This window comes from Cucumis melo, chromosome 11, assembly GCF_025177605.1.
Source record: "Cucumis melo cultivar AY chromosome 11, USDA_Cmelo_AY_1.0, whole genome shotgun sequence".
NCBI lineage: Eukaryota > Viridiplantae > Streptophyta > Magnoliopsida > Cucurbitales > Cucurbitaceae > Cucumis > Cucumis melo.
Window position 1 is genome coordinate 21,527,368 of NC_066867.1, and position 14,421 is coordinate 21,541,788.

At 35.3% G+C, this 14,421-nt stretch overlaps 2 protein-coding genes across 4 annotated transcripts; one reads left to right on the top strand and one right to left on the bottom strand.

The window, feature by feature from the left end:
* Positions 1–613: 613 nt before the first annotated feature.
* On the top strand, positions 614–7,767 carry LOC103502917 (uncharacterized). Its single transcript, XM_008467039.3, has 11 exons — positions 614–980; positions 1,296–4,088; positions 4,163–4,289; positions 4,391–4,473; positions 5,152–5,396; positions 5,719–5,805; positions 5,925–6,024; positions 6,274–6,478; positions 6,564–6,693; positions 7,123–7,177; positions 7,281–7,767. Exons 1-11 carry the CDS (start codon positions 891–893, stop codon positions 7,437–7,439), a joined length of 4,074 nt encoding a protein of 1,357 aa, XP_008465261.1. The 5' UTR covers positions 614–890; the 3' UTR covers positions 7,440–7,767.
* A 589-nt stretch (positions 7,768–8,356) lies between these two features.
* On the bottom strand, positions 8,357–13,131 carry LOC103502918 (asparagine synthetase [glutamine-hydrolyzing] 1-like). Of its 3 annotated transcripts, XM_008467040.3 has the most exons (13): positions 12,914–13,131; positions 11,497–11,635; positions 11,023–11,118; positions 10,764–10,905; positions 10,470–10,660; positions 10,207–10,368; positions 10,028–10,108; positions 9,716–9,937; positions 9,484–9,618; positions 9,301–9,381; positions 9,133–9,219; positions 8,900–9,007; positions 8,357–8,806 (listed from the first exon to the last, which is right to left on the bottom strand). In XM_008467040.3, the coding sequence occupies exons 1-13, from the start codon at positions 12,991–12,993 to the stop codon at positions 8,570–8,572; spliced, it is 1,761 nt and encodes a 586-aa protein (XP_008465262.1). In that variant the 5' UTR covers positions 12,994–13,131; the 3' UTR covers positions 8,357–8,569. The 3 variants fall into 3 exon arrangements, with proteins under 3 accessions (XP_008465262.1, XP_050935465.1, XP_050935464.1); XM_051079508.1 differs by lacking the exons at positions 11,497–11,635; positions 12,914–13,131 and adding an exon at positions 11,343–11,492; XM_051079507.1 differs by lacking the exons at positions 11,497–11,635; positions 12,914–13,131 and adding an exon at positions 11,343–11,485 and having other exon boundaries at positions 11,023–11,135.
* Between the last annotated feature and the right edge of the window lie 1,290 nt (positions 13,132–14,421).

Genomic DNA, 14,421 nt, shown 5'->3' on the forward strand with positions numbered 1-14,421 from the left:
TGACTGTTATAATACACTATTTTATTTGACTATTATAAGTGAGTACTAGCCAACTCCCCTTATACACAAAACAATTTTCAAACTCAATTGGCACAAACAAAAAAGTAAGTGAGTAGGACTCCATTTGTTGACTTAAAAGTGCAAACAAAACCAATGAAAAGTGGTCCAAGTCAACCCTAAAATAAAATAAATAATTGGATTCTCAAAATGAGAGGAGAGAACCAAAAGAAGATGAAAGGAGGGAACAAAAAGAAGAGAGTTAGTTATTTTCCATATTAAGGATATTGGAAAATATTTGTATGAATAAAAAATCTAATCTTTCCAAATGGATAGGTCAAACAGTGGGCTCCACAGAAAAGATCCAATAAAAAGAATAGGGAGATTCACATTAAGCTATCCTGCCCTCCCCGCAGCAGATCACGCACTTTTCGAATTCCCTTTTTCTAACTATTTTAACATTTAGAAACTGCATGGGGATTACATACTGAGACCCCCGTGGAATTACAAACAGAGGCCCCACAAGATACGCACCAGCCACGTAAACCAAATAACAACGTGCCCCAATCATATTTAATATCTTACACTACTTACCCTGTACTCGGCCCCATACAATCCCTCATACTCTTGATCTCCGTTTCGTTGCTACCTTGGTGACAAAGTCTCAGAGATCAAAACAGTAACAACACTTCATCGCATTGCCTTCAATCAAACAAACTTTCTTTTCTTTTTTTTTCTTTCTTCTCCCTTCCTTTATTATGATTTTTCTATCCCTTTTCTTTTTCTTCTTCCATTTGATTCTTTGGACTTACTCTCGTTGTTTCACAAGTTTTTGAGACGTTGCCGTTTCCTTACCTACGTATTCCTTCTTCTCTTTCTACTTTTCCGTTTCAATGGCGGTTCTGCACTTTCAGGTAAAGGGTACTGGGAGGAAGAGGAAACGAAGAACTGAAAGAAGGCTCATCGTTGATGAAAAAGTTGAGGTAATGTAATTTCGTTTTAGCCGTTTTTGGTGTTTTATGTCTTGGGATTCCAAATTAAGGGTACGGATGTTTTGAGGGTAGTTTATCTTCTTTGCTGTAATCGACGCATTATCTTTTTGTGTTTGTTTGTTTGTTTCGAGGTTCATTGCAGAAGTTTTCAGGGTAACAATGGTTTTTTTTTTTTTACTTTTTTCTTTGGGTTTTATATAATATGTAGTGCTCTTTTTTTTTCTTCTTTTTTCTTTTGTCAAAGAGATTGGGGATTTTTTTGTTTTTGTTTATGAATTTGTTACATTTGAATGTGATTTATGGCAGGTGAGGAGTTTGGAAGACGGGTTTCTGGGTTCTTGGCATGGTGGGACTGTTGTTGCGTGTGATAATGGAGTTCGTCTCGTGAAGTATGATCATCTTCTCCGGGATGATGGTTCTGATCTTCTTGTTGATGCTATTTCCGTTTCGGCTACTTTGGACGATGTTAATTTCTTGAGTGGGAATACGGATGTTCGAGGGAATTTAAGGCCAATACCACCTACGGTTGATTTTGGAAAGTGGGATTTGCCTTATGGATTGTGTGTTGATGTGAATTACCTGGACGCTTGGTGGGAAGGTGTTATTTTTGATCACGAAGATGGGTCTGATGAGAGGAAAGTTTTCTTTCCAGATTTGGGAGATGAGTTGACTGTTGGAATTGAAACAATGCGTATTACTCAGGATTGGGATGAGGTCACTGGGAATTGGCAGAGACGTGGGACTTGGTTGTTTCTTGAGTTAATTGACCAATGTGAGCAAGAATCCTATCTTCCTGTTTCTTTGAAGCAAATATGGTATGAAGTACGGGGAAAAGAAGATTTCATTAAGATTAGAAAGTGGACTTCTCCTATGAATGATTTGTGGAAGGAGTTGGTGATGGAGGTTATTAAAGAAAATTTAGATGTTACTCTAAAGGAAATGCTTCGGGTTTTAGAAAGTTCCTCCAGTGTAGGATGTGAGTTAGGTAAAATTTGTGTAGTCAAGAATCCTTCAATCGATTTTGTTAACGTTGATGCAGATGCAATTACAGGGGAATCTGAAAAAAGCAATACAATGATTAGGACTGATTTCAATCAGGAAATTGCATATGATGCCCTTGGTTCGGTAATGAAAGAAGTGCACACACTTGATAGGAGTTATTTCAATCAGGAAAATGTATTTGATTCCCTTGGTTTGGTAAATGAAGAAGTGCACGCACATGATAGTTTGGACGCAGAGTTGCTGGATTCTGGCCCTAGTTCTATTAATTTTCATCTAGCTCTAGGAAAATCTCAACTGGATGATGATACCAAAATGAAAACATCGAATGATCTAGATTTCTCTTGTCGCGATGAAGCATTGTCTACGCTGCCTAAAGGATCATCATCTAAAGCTTCTGATGCTGAGGTACTTTCTGGTGCTAGTGGTTCCATTAGCCATCAGCAACTTCCAATTACCGAGAATAAAAATGTAAAGAAACAGCCAAAATGTTCAGGGCGTGAAAGTTCCTTTAAGTGGGAAACTCTTAGTGCTACAACTCCTCTTGATGCTGCATCGTGCCCTGATGCTGTTACGGAATATTCTCTTTTGGGTAAAGAAAAGCCTAAACAAGCTTTGGTTGAAAATGTTAAAAAGCATCTTTTGTATCATGGCTGGAAAATAGAATACAGGAAAGATAAGCCTCTTTTCAAATATACCTCACCCGATGGAAAGTGTTTCTATTCTCTTCTCCAGGTGTGCAAGCTCTTGGAAGAACTCCCTGTTGAGATCACTCCATCTGTTTCCAAAAATGAAACGAAAATCATGCAAGGCTCAGGTAATATGATACTCTCATCTTGTGTTGCAGGGAGAGAAAGGAGTTTAAGTCCAAACAATTGCTTTCAGACTACTCTTGATGGTTCTGGTGTCGCTTTAGGACAACCCAGACTTTTGCATAAAGCTGTCATGGACTACTATAACATGAGTCAGTTAGGCAGTAATGGAGAGAAGGGTGTGGTTAAAATGCAATCAGAAGCAAGGAGGCATCTATTATCTTTGGGATGGGGTATGCTTGTCACCCAAAAAGGCAAGGGAAACAAGCAAAGATGGAACTACACTTCACCACTAGGAAGAACTTGTACCTCACTTTCAACAGCCTGCAAAATCTGTTTAGATGAAGAGGGTGTCTACCAAAGTACAGACTCTCCTGGCAGAACTATGGAAAATATGTTTTTAATACAGAAGGCCGATGGCCAGTTAGTGAGCAATACATTTTACTCTGCACCTAGTAATGTGGATGTACAGGAATGCTCGATGCCTTCAGATTCAATTGGAACGTCTCTTGGAAAGTCTCCTGGAATATCTCCATCCAAATACCTCATGGAATTTAGTCACAATAAGTCTCAAAGGTGTGAAAAAGTCATCAGCATGACTAATGTATTTGATTTTTCATCTCACTTACCTCAAAGCCAACATAATTTAGATGGTAAAGCATGTGAATCTGGCGTCCAGACTGTATGCAAAAAGTATGCGAGGCGCATAAGGAGTCCTGAAGCAGTTAAGCAAGAACTGAACAGAGGAAGAGTATCTGCAGGTATCAATAAATTTTCAGATGACATGGAGAATAGGAGGTCAATTCGTGTGTCACGCTCAAGCAAAAGAGTGCATGAGGTGGTCACTCCAAGTCCTTCACACCATAACCCTAGAACAATACTCTCGTGGTTGATAGATAACAATATGGTGTTGCCAAGGGCAAAAGTTTATTACTGTAGAGGGAAGAATCGGCGACCAATGGCTGAAGGAAGGATATCTCGTGATGGGATCAAATGCTGCTGCTGTCAGAAGCTATATACAATCAATGGTTTTGAAATCCACGCTGGTGGTACTTCATCTCGGTCGGCTGCAAATATACTGCTGGAAGATGGAAAATCCTTGTTAGAATGCCAGATACTTTGCAATAAAAAGACCAGAAGCTTTAAAAACCAAGCTTCTGCTTGTAGAAAAGGTGACTTTTCTAAAGGTGAGAATGACTATATCTGTTCAATTTGTCACTTTGGAGGCACATTAATTTTATGTGATCAGTGTCCATCATCATTCCACCAAAGCTGTCTTGGTTTAAAGGTAAGATACCTCTTCCTAGTTTCTCGATTCAATATATTAGGAATTGGTGATTAGTTGACTGTGAACTATTTTAGGATGTCCCAGAAGGTGATTGGTTTTGTCCATCGTGTTGTTGTGGCATTTGTGGCCAGAAAAAATTGAGTGAACACGCCAATGTTGTTGGTGACCCTTTCCTCACTTGTTATCAGTGTGAATGTAAATGTAGGTACTTCATCTAAAAGGTCCTTCATAACATAAGATCATGCGTATCTTTTAAGAATAACCACATTGTCTGTTAATGCTTGGATAGTTCTTTTGTGCAGATCACGTTCAATGCCTACGGGGTACCAAAAAGTTTGGAAGCTGTTCTAAACCTCATTGGTTTTGTAACAAACATTGTAAACAGGTGGGTTTTACCCTTGGTCCTTATTTATTTGTTTAAAAATTAAAATGTTGGACCATCACGAGCTTACTACTCCATGTATTTTATAAGGGTTAACTGAGAACTGATGTCTACGATGTCAAGAAAATATTTAGGGCTCCTACTTCTCATTTAAGTATCGATTATCCTTGGCCACACTGAATGAGGGAGAAAGAGCTTGCAACTGCCTTAAGGGAAGATAGTATTCTGATGTGTGCAAATAAACTTAGCTCTTACCAAATCCTATATTCAGGTGATTTTTGAAATTTTGGGCTGGATATTGTCTTAGGTCTCCTAAACATGGTCAAAATGAGGGAAAGAGCAATTTGATACTAAACAACAGAGTAACGAAGTCTCAGATGAAATAAAGTAAGATTAAATCGACACTCCAGTCTAATAATGAAAATGTATATTATATTGATTTCAGTACTTATGGTTATTAGAGGAATGAGGTTCTGAGAAGTAACAATGGGTGGCTGCTTTTATTAGAACTATGGAGACCTAGATGATTTGAGTTCATGGAATTTACTGTTTTTCCTACACTTTACTTGCACAATCTGATTTCATCAAGAATTGGTAAGCAATTATTTCTGTGTCAAGTGTAAATAACATTATGGAAATCATATAGTAACTTTTCTTATGCTTTCTTTCCATGGTCCCCAGATATACTGGGGTCTTCAAAAGCTATTGGGCAAATCAATTCCAGTGGGTGGTGACAATCTAACCTGGTCACTTTTGAAGGCCCCATCTTCTGATACTGATTATTTCAACCCTCCTCACCTCGATACCTTAACAGAAAATCAGAGCAAGCTCAATGTTGCTCTCTCTGTGATACATGAATGTTTTGAACCTGTTAGGGAACAACACACAAGGAGAGACATTGTAGAGGATGTCCTTTTTAGCAGAAGGTGAGAAGTACTTCTAGTTAATAGTTTATTTTACATTCATTTTTTCTTCCTCTTAACGTATGCAGCCTGAAAATTGGCAACCCCCTTTTGGTCTTATTTCTTTTTCTTCTTAAAAAATATACAAGAAAATATAGATAGGATACCTATGCTTGTTCTATATGATCTTTAAATTTGAAAATCTTGAAATTGGAATGAGAATTTCAGGATGAAAACTGGTATCGTTAAGAAGAGTACAGGACAATTGTGGAAATAGATGGTTTCGTGATCACAGCTATGAGTACTTTGCAATGTCCAACTGATATTGTTGTCTATGACTTGGCAGGTCAGAGCTTAAGCGGTTGAACTTTCAAGGTTTCTATACTGTGCTTTTAGAAAGAAATGATGAATTAGTTAGTGTTGCTGCTATAAGGTAAGCAGTATAATCTCAGTTGTAGTGGGACCTGGTATTTAAACATTCCTTTGAGATGCTTTTCACTTTTTATTATCCCTATTCCTTATTGCTATTCTAATGTGGGGGCACTACTCTAGGGTCTATGGAGAGAAGGTGGCAGAAGTACCACTTGTTGGAACTCGATTTCAGTATCGTCGACTTGGCATGTGTCGCATTTTAATGAATGAGCTTGAAGAGGTAGTTGCACTCTTACATCCATATGCTTTCCTTCATTTCTTTTCTTTTTTGTTTAACCTCTTCTCTCGCAACTCCCTAGCCCCTCTTTTCCCAAATGTCTTGAGGATGTATTTGACTTTAGTGAATGGCTGATAATTACTGCCATCTTTTTTGTAATTTGTAGAAGCATGACATCACCAAGTTGGTGTTTATTAGCTTCTTGTGCTCGAAAATTATGATATTTCTCATGTATTTGACATGTATTTCCAGAGGCTGAGAGGAATGGGAGTTCAGAGGCTGGTCTTGCCAGCTGTTCCAAGCGTGCTCAATGCATGGACTACTTCATTTGGATTTTCAAAGATGACTGATTCCGAGAGATCAGAGTTTCTTAATTATACTTTCCTGGATTTCCAGGAAACTGTAATGTGCCAGAAATTCTTGCTGAAGAATACAGTTGTGCCTAGCTCATTATCAGGTAATTTGTCGTAGGCTTACTTTAAGTGAAGTGTATGTATCATGCTTCATTATAACGTCAGATCTCTATCTCACAATTCTGGCAGGGAAGTCTGACCTTCATGATGCTGCCAACAAAAATAAAAATAGTTCTGATAATATTTGCGGATCCAGTGTGATAACCGAACTTCATCCAACAGCACACAATGAGGGCAGTATTTTGCAAGAACAAGTGGAGTATGTCTTCCCCTCTCAATTTTAATTGGATCTGTCATTAGTTATTGCTTGTTGCAAAATAATTGTTCCACCTCCAACATAAGGCAATCATTGTTGAACAACTTTGTAATTTGATGGGATTGGTTGAGCATTAATGGTATTTGATTAATAAAAAAGAATTTTCGATTGTCTTTACAATATCGCTTAAAACATGTTTGAGAGTGACTTTGAAATGGTTTAAGTTATTTTTACATGCTCTAAAATACTTTCTTTAATTATTAAAAGGAAATCAATGTCTGATTTTACATTTTTAAACGTGGTTTTTACGTTGTAGTTTCTCGATTTTTGTTGAATTTTCTTGGGAAACTTTTTCTGCTTCTAACATTTATATTTCACACTAGTTTCTTCAAATCTGCTTATTATGACCCTATTTTGCATTTAATTTTACAGAATCTCAGCGACTAACACCAGTGATAACAACAGCCCCAGTTTGGTGGTTAACGTGGTAATTATTTCATCGTTCTACCTAAACCAATCCCACCCTACCGCTCTTGTCTCATACATCTTTGTAGGAAAAACGTTTTTTTTATTGTTCTTCATGTTCTTAGGGGAAGCTGAAGAACCATCTTCAAAACAATTCAACAAGCCACATTGAACAATATCCCACGTGCTCAGCCGGAGGCTTCAAACGTTTTGAGGGTCTCCAAGAGAATACTCGTGATTATTTGAAGTATTACAGGCGAAGAAACAAGTTGATCAGTTGTTGATTGAGACTCCATTGTGGTTTTGAGCTCAACGACGAAAATCACCCACGTGTATAACCTGTTTTCTAGAATTAGTTTGCGGTTTGGAATAATTTTGCAAAACATAACCCATTGTGGTTTGGAATTGTTTTTGGTTTGCGGTTTAGAGCTTAGTGTTTGTGTTCTCTTGTACAGAATAACTGCAGGAGAGAATTAGGAAAGCTCATTTTGGATAGTTAAAAGATTTCTAGAAATAGGGTGTTGTAAATAATATTAGAACATGAATTATTAGAACTTTGATGGGGCTGATATATAAATGGTATTAAACCATATGGAAAAACAGCTTCTTTTTTTTTAATTTTGTTTATTAAAAACATCTTTGATAAAAATTTTAATTCACTTGATACTTCTAGATATGGTGTTTTATAAAATTAAATAAAATCAATCGATCTTTGATTGAAGAAATTCAAAAATAATTTTTGAAGTTGGTAATAATTACGAATAAATATTGATGATACATTAACCCAATCTTCAGTGTAATGCTATATTTTAAATTTTTTAAGGAGAATAGTATTGAACTACGGTATTTTAATGTTTTTAGAAGTATCCATCGATTGTTATTTCAAATATGATGTGATTCATTTTTGCCTTTTGGTGTCGAAGGTTCTCTTTATATTTATTTCTAAACAAAATATATTTATTAGAGCTGCCTTATGAGTAAATAAATTGACCCGTTTTTCGTATAATATTTAAAGTGTGGAATCAATACTTTAGTACAATAATATTTCTATAGTTAGAAGGTATGGTTAATAATAAAACAAACCTGAAAACGGATGGTAATCCAACTTGTGACCATCCTTGATTTTACTTTGCAATTTTAACCACTTCATAGTAATTAAAATGTACATGAGTACATCCACACATGCTTAGAAGGCAGAAGATTACATAATTTGAAGAATCTTACATAAATATATATATTATATATATATATATATATTCAAAGGAAGTTTTCATGGGAAGGTCTCACTAATGACACTCTTCTTGCAGACCTTCACACTCTACATTGCTCCCATATTGTTTGTACATTTAAGGCATACAATTTACAGGACATGATTTATCATAAAGCAAGACGACAACCCTACTACAATCCTATACTAGCTAAGGATTTTTACTCCTGGTGTGCCAACCTCCATTCTCGGAATGCTATCGATTATCTTCGGTGGGGCGATGTTTACACCATTTGCCTCATCTCCATAAGCTGCAGCATGAACTCCAAGTGCAGCTCTACCTGAAGGATCAAGATTTTTGGACCAAGCAGCATCCCATTCGATAGCCTTTGCCGTGCTGCAAGCGATACTTGGTCCTCCCGGAACAGTCAGACGAGCTGAGTTCTGAAAAGACATACAATGTGCAAAACAAGGTTAATGGAATTTACTAAGAATGTTTGTTAACAGTTAACGCTGTCGTTGATGGAAGTAAATTACCTGTGGGAAGAACCTCTCAAATATGGTTCTGTAGTAGTAGGCTTCCTTTGATGTTGGAGTATTTTGGGGGAAGATGTGTTCAGCATTCAACATCATTTTATCCGTCACCTAAAAGCATGTATTGAACATTCATCATCAAGCATATGAACATAACTTCCAAAAGGTTAGATTTATAAACTTCATTCTTCAACAAAAACATCATCAAATGGGCTCGAAGAAGTTTATCAAATTACATGTTGAGCAGCATGTGCTTTAAGGCCATCGATCCAACTATATCCAACACCATCACTAAATTGTTCCTTTTGCCTGTACAAAACATGCTGTAGACAAGAACAGAGCGTTACATTCTTGTTGAAGTTATAGTTTTTGTATACTACTAGAGGGGTTCTTCTTTCAAATACCTTGGGAAGATAAGGTTGTTGCTCATCATCGAAAGCTCTCCTAAGAACCCATTTTTCAATTCGACCTTGATCACGTTTGATCTGAAATAGATTAAAAGATAAAATGAGAAACGAGAAAGGACTTAGAGATTTAGGGGGGGCAAAAGCTAATTTTGATAGATATCGTGAAGTTTATTTCTCTACCATTTTCCATTCTGGATCAATGGCCATCGCAACATTAATAAATTCCTTATCTAAAAATGGAACTCGAACTTCCAAGCCCCAAGCTGAAGTAGCCTTGTTTGCTCTTAAGCAATCATACATGTGAAGTGCCTTAATCTGCAAAGGGAAAACAAAGAGGTTTCTGATATGAATGCAATTCCCATCATCTTGGACCTTATGAAAATCAAGTAGTGCTCTTCATAAAACCATATACCTTGCGACAACTTTCACGGTGAAACTCTTCCTTATTAGGAGCCTTGTGGAAGTACAAGTATCCACCAAAAATCTCATCGGCGCCTTCACCAGAAATCACCATCTTTACTCCTAGTGACTTAATCTTTCGTGCCATAAGATACATGGGTGTGCTTGCCCTGATCGTAGTTACATCATATGTTTCTATATGGTAGATAACATCTTCAATAGCATCAATCCCATCCTATTATAAAAGAAAATAAATATGTTAAAATTGTAGGTCAAGGAAAGTGGGGATTGTACATCTGTTTGTTGAGTTATGAGTATGACATACTTGAACTGTGAAATGAAACTCATGGTGGACAGTTCCCAAAAAATCAGCAACTTCTCTAGCAGCCTTCAAATCTGGTGAACCCTGAGCATTAGAGGACAAATGTTATTAAGAGAAATGATTCTCAATATGTACACAATCAATAATTGTAGGAGCAACAAGGCTAAGAAAAAGAAACCAACCTCAAGACCAACACAGAAAGAATGGAGTTGTGTACCCCAATGCTTAGCAGCTCTTGTGCCAGTTAAGTGACGAGCTGTGATAGAGGCAACCAATGATGAATCAAGGCCACCAGATAGTAAAACTCCAAAAGGAACATCAGTCATCAACCTTTTGATCACAGCCTACATAAATTTGCTAGCATGTAAGCTCGTTACTCAATAGAATTTCGAAAGATGTTAAAAACTTAGTAAAGTGTCTTCAAATCCACCACACTAATTCATACGTTCTCCAATGCGCGTCTCAAAACAAGAGGATCATATGGGGTCGATGGAATATCCTCAGAAAACCAAGTTGGATTATACCATCTTTTGAATTTAGCTTCCTTGCTAGAGTACAGGTGACCTGGTGGAAAGGTCTCAAAGTGTTCACAATCATCATTCAGACCTTTGAGTTCTGAAGATATCCAAACTGAGCCTGACATAATCAAAATCAAAGTGTATTAGAAGAACGTTTGTCTATGGAGCTTCAATTTGAGACACATTGACAAGCAAATGAGATTCGGAATTATTTCAATTACCATCGAGTCCCCATCCAATGTAAAGGGAAGTAATCCCAATTGCATCACGAGCAACAACGAAACTATTGTCACGCGTGTCCAACAGCACGAAAGAGAACATTCCATCAAGCATGTCCACAAAATTCTCTCCATATTCTTCATACTACATACACACCAAGTGATAAAAATTATCATAATCTCACATTAGATGGGTAAATCATGGAAAACCATATCATTTCCTAGAAAACATATTCTCATCATCATATATATGTATCAATACCAAATGTGAGATAACATCGCAGTCACTTCCAGTTCGAATTTTGTGGTTCCTCAATTTCTTCCTCAACTCCTCATGGTTGTATATCTCTCCATTTACCTGTTTCCAAGCAAAAACTTTTACACATTTACATTATAAGATGGCGTTTGTTTTTGTGTACCTATTTTTCACCTCTCATCAAATCTCTCATTTGGAGAAACAAAACACACCCATAAATTACAAAATAATTTGAAATTAATTAGAACATCTTTAGTATATAACAAATAAAAAGAAACTTTTACATAAAAACCACTGTTCTTTAGAGCTCAAGGCGCGCAACATACTCTTATAAGGCTTAAGCGTGAGGTGTAAAAGAAGCCCGAACTCTCCACACATGAGTTATTATGAAGAGTGTTTACACGAAAGTACAGTTTTTGGAAAAACACTTCTTTTTCTTAAATCATTACGAGGAGGTGGAGGAAGGTTGAGGAAGCGTACCGTGACAACAATGGACTTATCTTCATTGTAGAGAGGTTGATCACCAGATGCAGGATCGATAATGGCTAAACGTTGATGGGCTAAATAGCAATCTTTGTGTTGGTAAAGCCCACTCCAATCTGGGCCACGGTGTTTCAATCTGTCAAACCAACAACAACAACAACAACAAAACGTAGTTAATTAATTAATATCAATCCTCGTGCAATTCTTTCCATGAATCATACTAATTTAATGAAAAGTTCCTTTTCTATCTCCAAATTGTTCAACCACATATAATCACTGGCAACTCAAACTACTCTCAACTTTATTGCTATTTATATTACATATATATAAAAAGCTAAAATAATACTAATTTTAGAAGTTAACTCAGTGTTCCATTAAAATTAGTTCAAATTTCTCCCATTATATTTTATTATTATTATTTTTACTAATCTATAAAACCCCATCAATAAAATTCTACCATATACTATCATCCTCGACCAGAAGTTAAAAAAGTTATAAGTAAATTTTTTTTTCAAAAAAAACTTAAATTCAATTTAAATATGAAAAACACACAAATTAATAAATATTTTAGTGTATAATTAAGTTTTAATTTAACTAAATATTTGATGTAATAAATAATATTGAAATATTTAGCTAAATAAATCCTACTAATTAGTCGTGGCGGGGCCTAATAAAAAAAAACATACCATTTAAAAGGGAAAAAAACACAACAGCCATTTTGTTTTTTAAAATTAAGGCAAAATTTAAAAACAGCTGAATTAAACCAATATGCAAATTATTGAGAGATTTGGCTACTTTCTCAGTTATAACCATTATGAGAAAATAAAATCAATTAAAGAAAATAAAACAAAAAATTATAAGCCTAAATAATGGCCAAAATTGAAAAGTCAGAGGAGAAAAAAAAAAAGGAGGATTTACAGTTACACGTTTATTATACATGAGAGAGAAAAATAGATGCTTTTTAACTTTCGAATGATTTATCAGCTCTAATTATATTTTCTTAAAAAACTCTATTACCATTAAATATTCTCTTGTATATTCCACGTTTCTAGCAAAACTCTCCCTCTTCTCTTCAATATTTCCTTTCTAATCACCCCCCCACATTATTATCATTCTCTCAACCGACTTTCCTCCACACATTCCCCTCCTCAACCCTCCACCATCTCTTCTCCGCCTCCGCCAATCATCCATTACAAAACCCCTTATACCAACATTTTTGCAGTCCACTCAAAAAATAAAATGAACTACTACTGATTCTCGGATCGAACAAATTCGTTCATAATCTGGAATCATGCACGATCTGTAACGCATCGTTTTTTTTTTTTTTTTTTTTGTTTAAAATCCAGGATTTCAACAACAATGTAAATGAAAATGAAAATGATATGCAGGGATAAAGAAGAATAAGAGGACTTGCCGGCGAGAGAGTTCAAGAACACGAACACGTTTGGCCTGAGAATCATCGGAGCAACCGAGAACGGCGAGAATTCCACACATTTTGAGTTTACGAAAACAGAGGATGTGTTTTGTATTTTTCTTTGTTGAAAGGAAAGAATGGGAGAGAGAAAGAGATGATTAAGACGTAAAACGATGGTTGGAAAAATGTTCAAAATCTCCGCTGCTAAGGCTTCCAATTTATAACGGGAGTATCCGGTTGAAGACGTCGTCGTTTCGGTGTATTAATCCAATATCCAGTCCGTATTTTACGTGGGTCCGGGACCACAGTCAAAGGTAATATGTACCACCACGTGTCTTCGTTTGGTTCGTCTTTGGGAGGTCATTTCCATTTTGGGTTTATCCCTTTGAAAAAGGTTAGAACTGCTGACTCAGCACTCTCTAGGGTTAAGAATGGTTTAGAGAAAAGTGAGATTAAAAAATATTAATCTCGTTTAAAATTAAAAAAACAAAAAAACAAAAAAAAAAAAATAAATGTGTTTCATCATAGTTAAAAAAAAAAAAAGAATGAAATAATAAAATTTGCTGTCTTAAAGTGATGAATGATGTGAGTTTTCCTTATGGTGTTAAGGTTGAACATTATAGTATTTTGTTTGTTTATGGCGTTTGTAGACGTTTATTTGTATTCTATTAAGTATTCTTATTTTTGTATCTTTAGTTTTATTATCAAAAGATGGTTATATTATCCCTTTTAAAAGATAATGTTGCCTTGAGTATTGATCATAGTTCAAAATGTTTAGGACTTAATTTTACAAAAAGAAAAAATCAATATAAACATGAAAAATGTTGATGTTAGTGGATGTTTTTTAAAATGTTATAAAATAAACAATTAAGATAAAAAAAAATTTAAATAGAAAGTAAATATTGATTTTCAAATAAAAGAAAAGAGTTAGGAAAAATAACAAAATGTTTGTATAATAAAAAAGTGAACAAAGGGCATATTATAGAGCCGAAGCTATAAAGATGTTAAATGTAATAAATTGAAGTAAAAAAGAAAAAGAATTTTAGAAAATGTATGTGATTAAAATTGGGAAGAATTATGGGTAATTGGAGTTGGAGGAGCTTCAACTGGTCCACGTGTCTCCTTTCTGTTGTTCACTTCACGTGACTGAGAAATCCGTATACTTTTGTCGTTATTTGCTTTTTTTTGTATTCGATTCATTTCTTAATAAAAGCAATAGGAAATGACATTTTGATCATCGATCCTACTCTAACATTTGTTCAATTTTTTCACTATAGTTTTCCTCTTCTAACTTTACTTCTCTTCTTTTTACTAAAAAGTTAATTTTCACTCAATTTTGTTAAATTAATAATAAACTTTTCACAAAAATATTATACCCAATAATTTTATTACAAACAAACAAAAAAAAAAAGGCTAAATTTAGTTCTCTTATTTTTAATAAATATGAACCTTTTGGTTTGTGTAAGAAGTACTCGTAATTTAAAAAAAGGAGTTAACTAAGTTGTTAA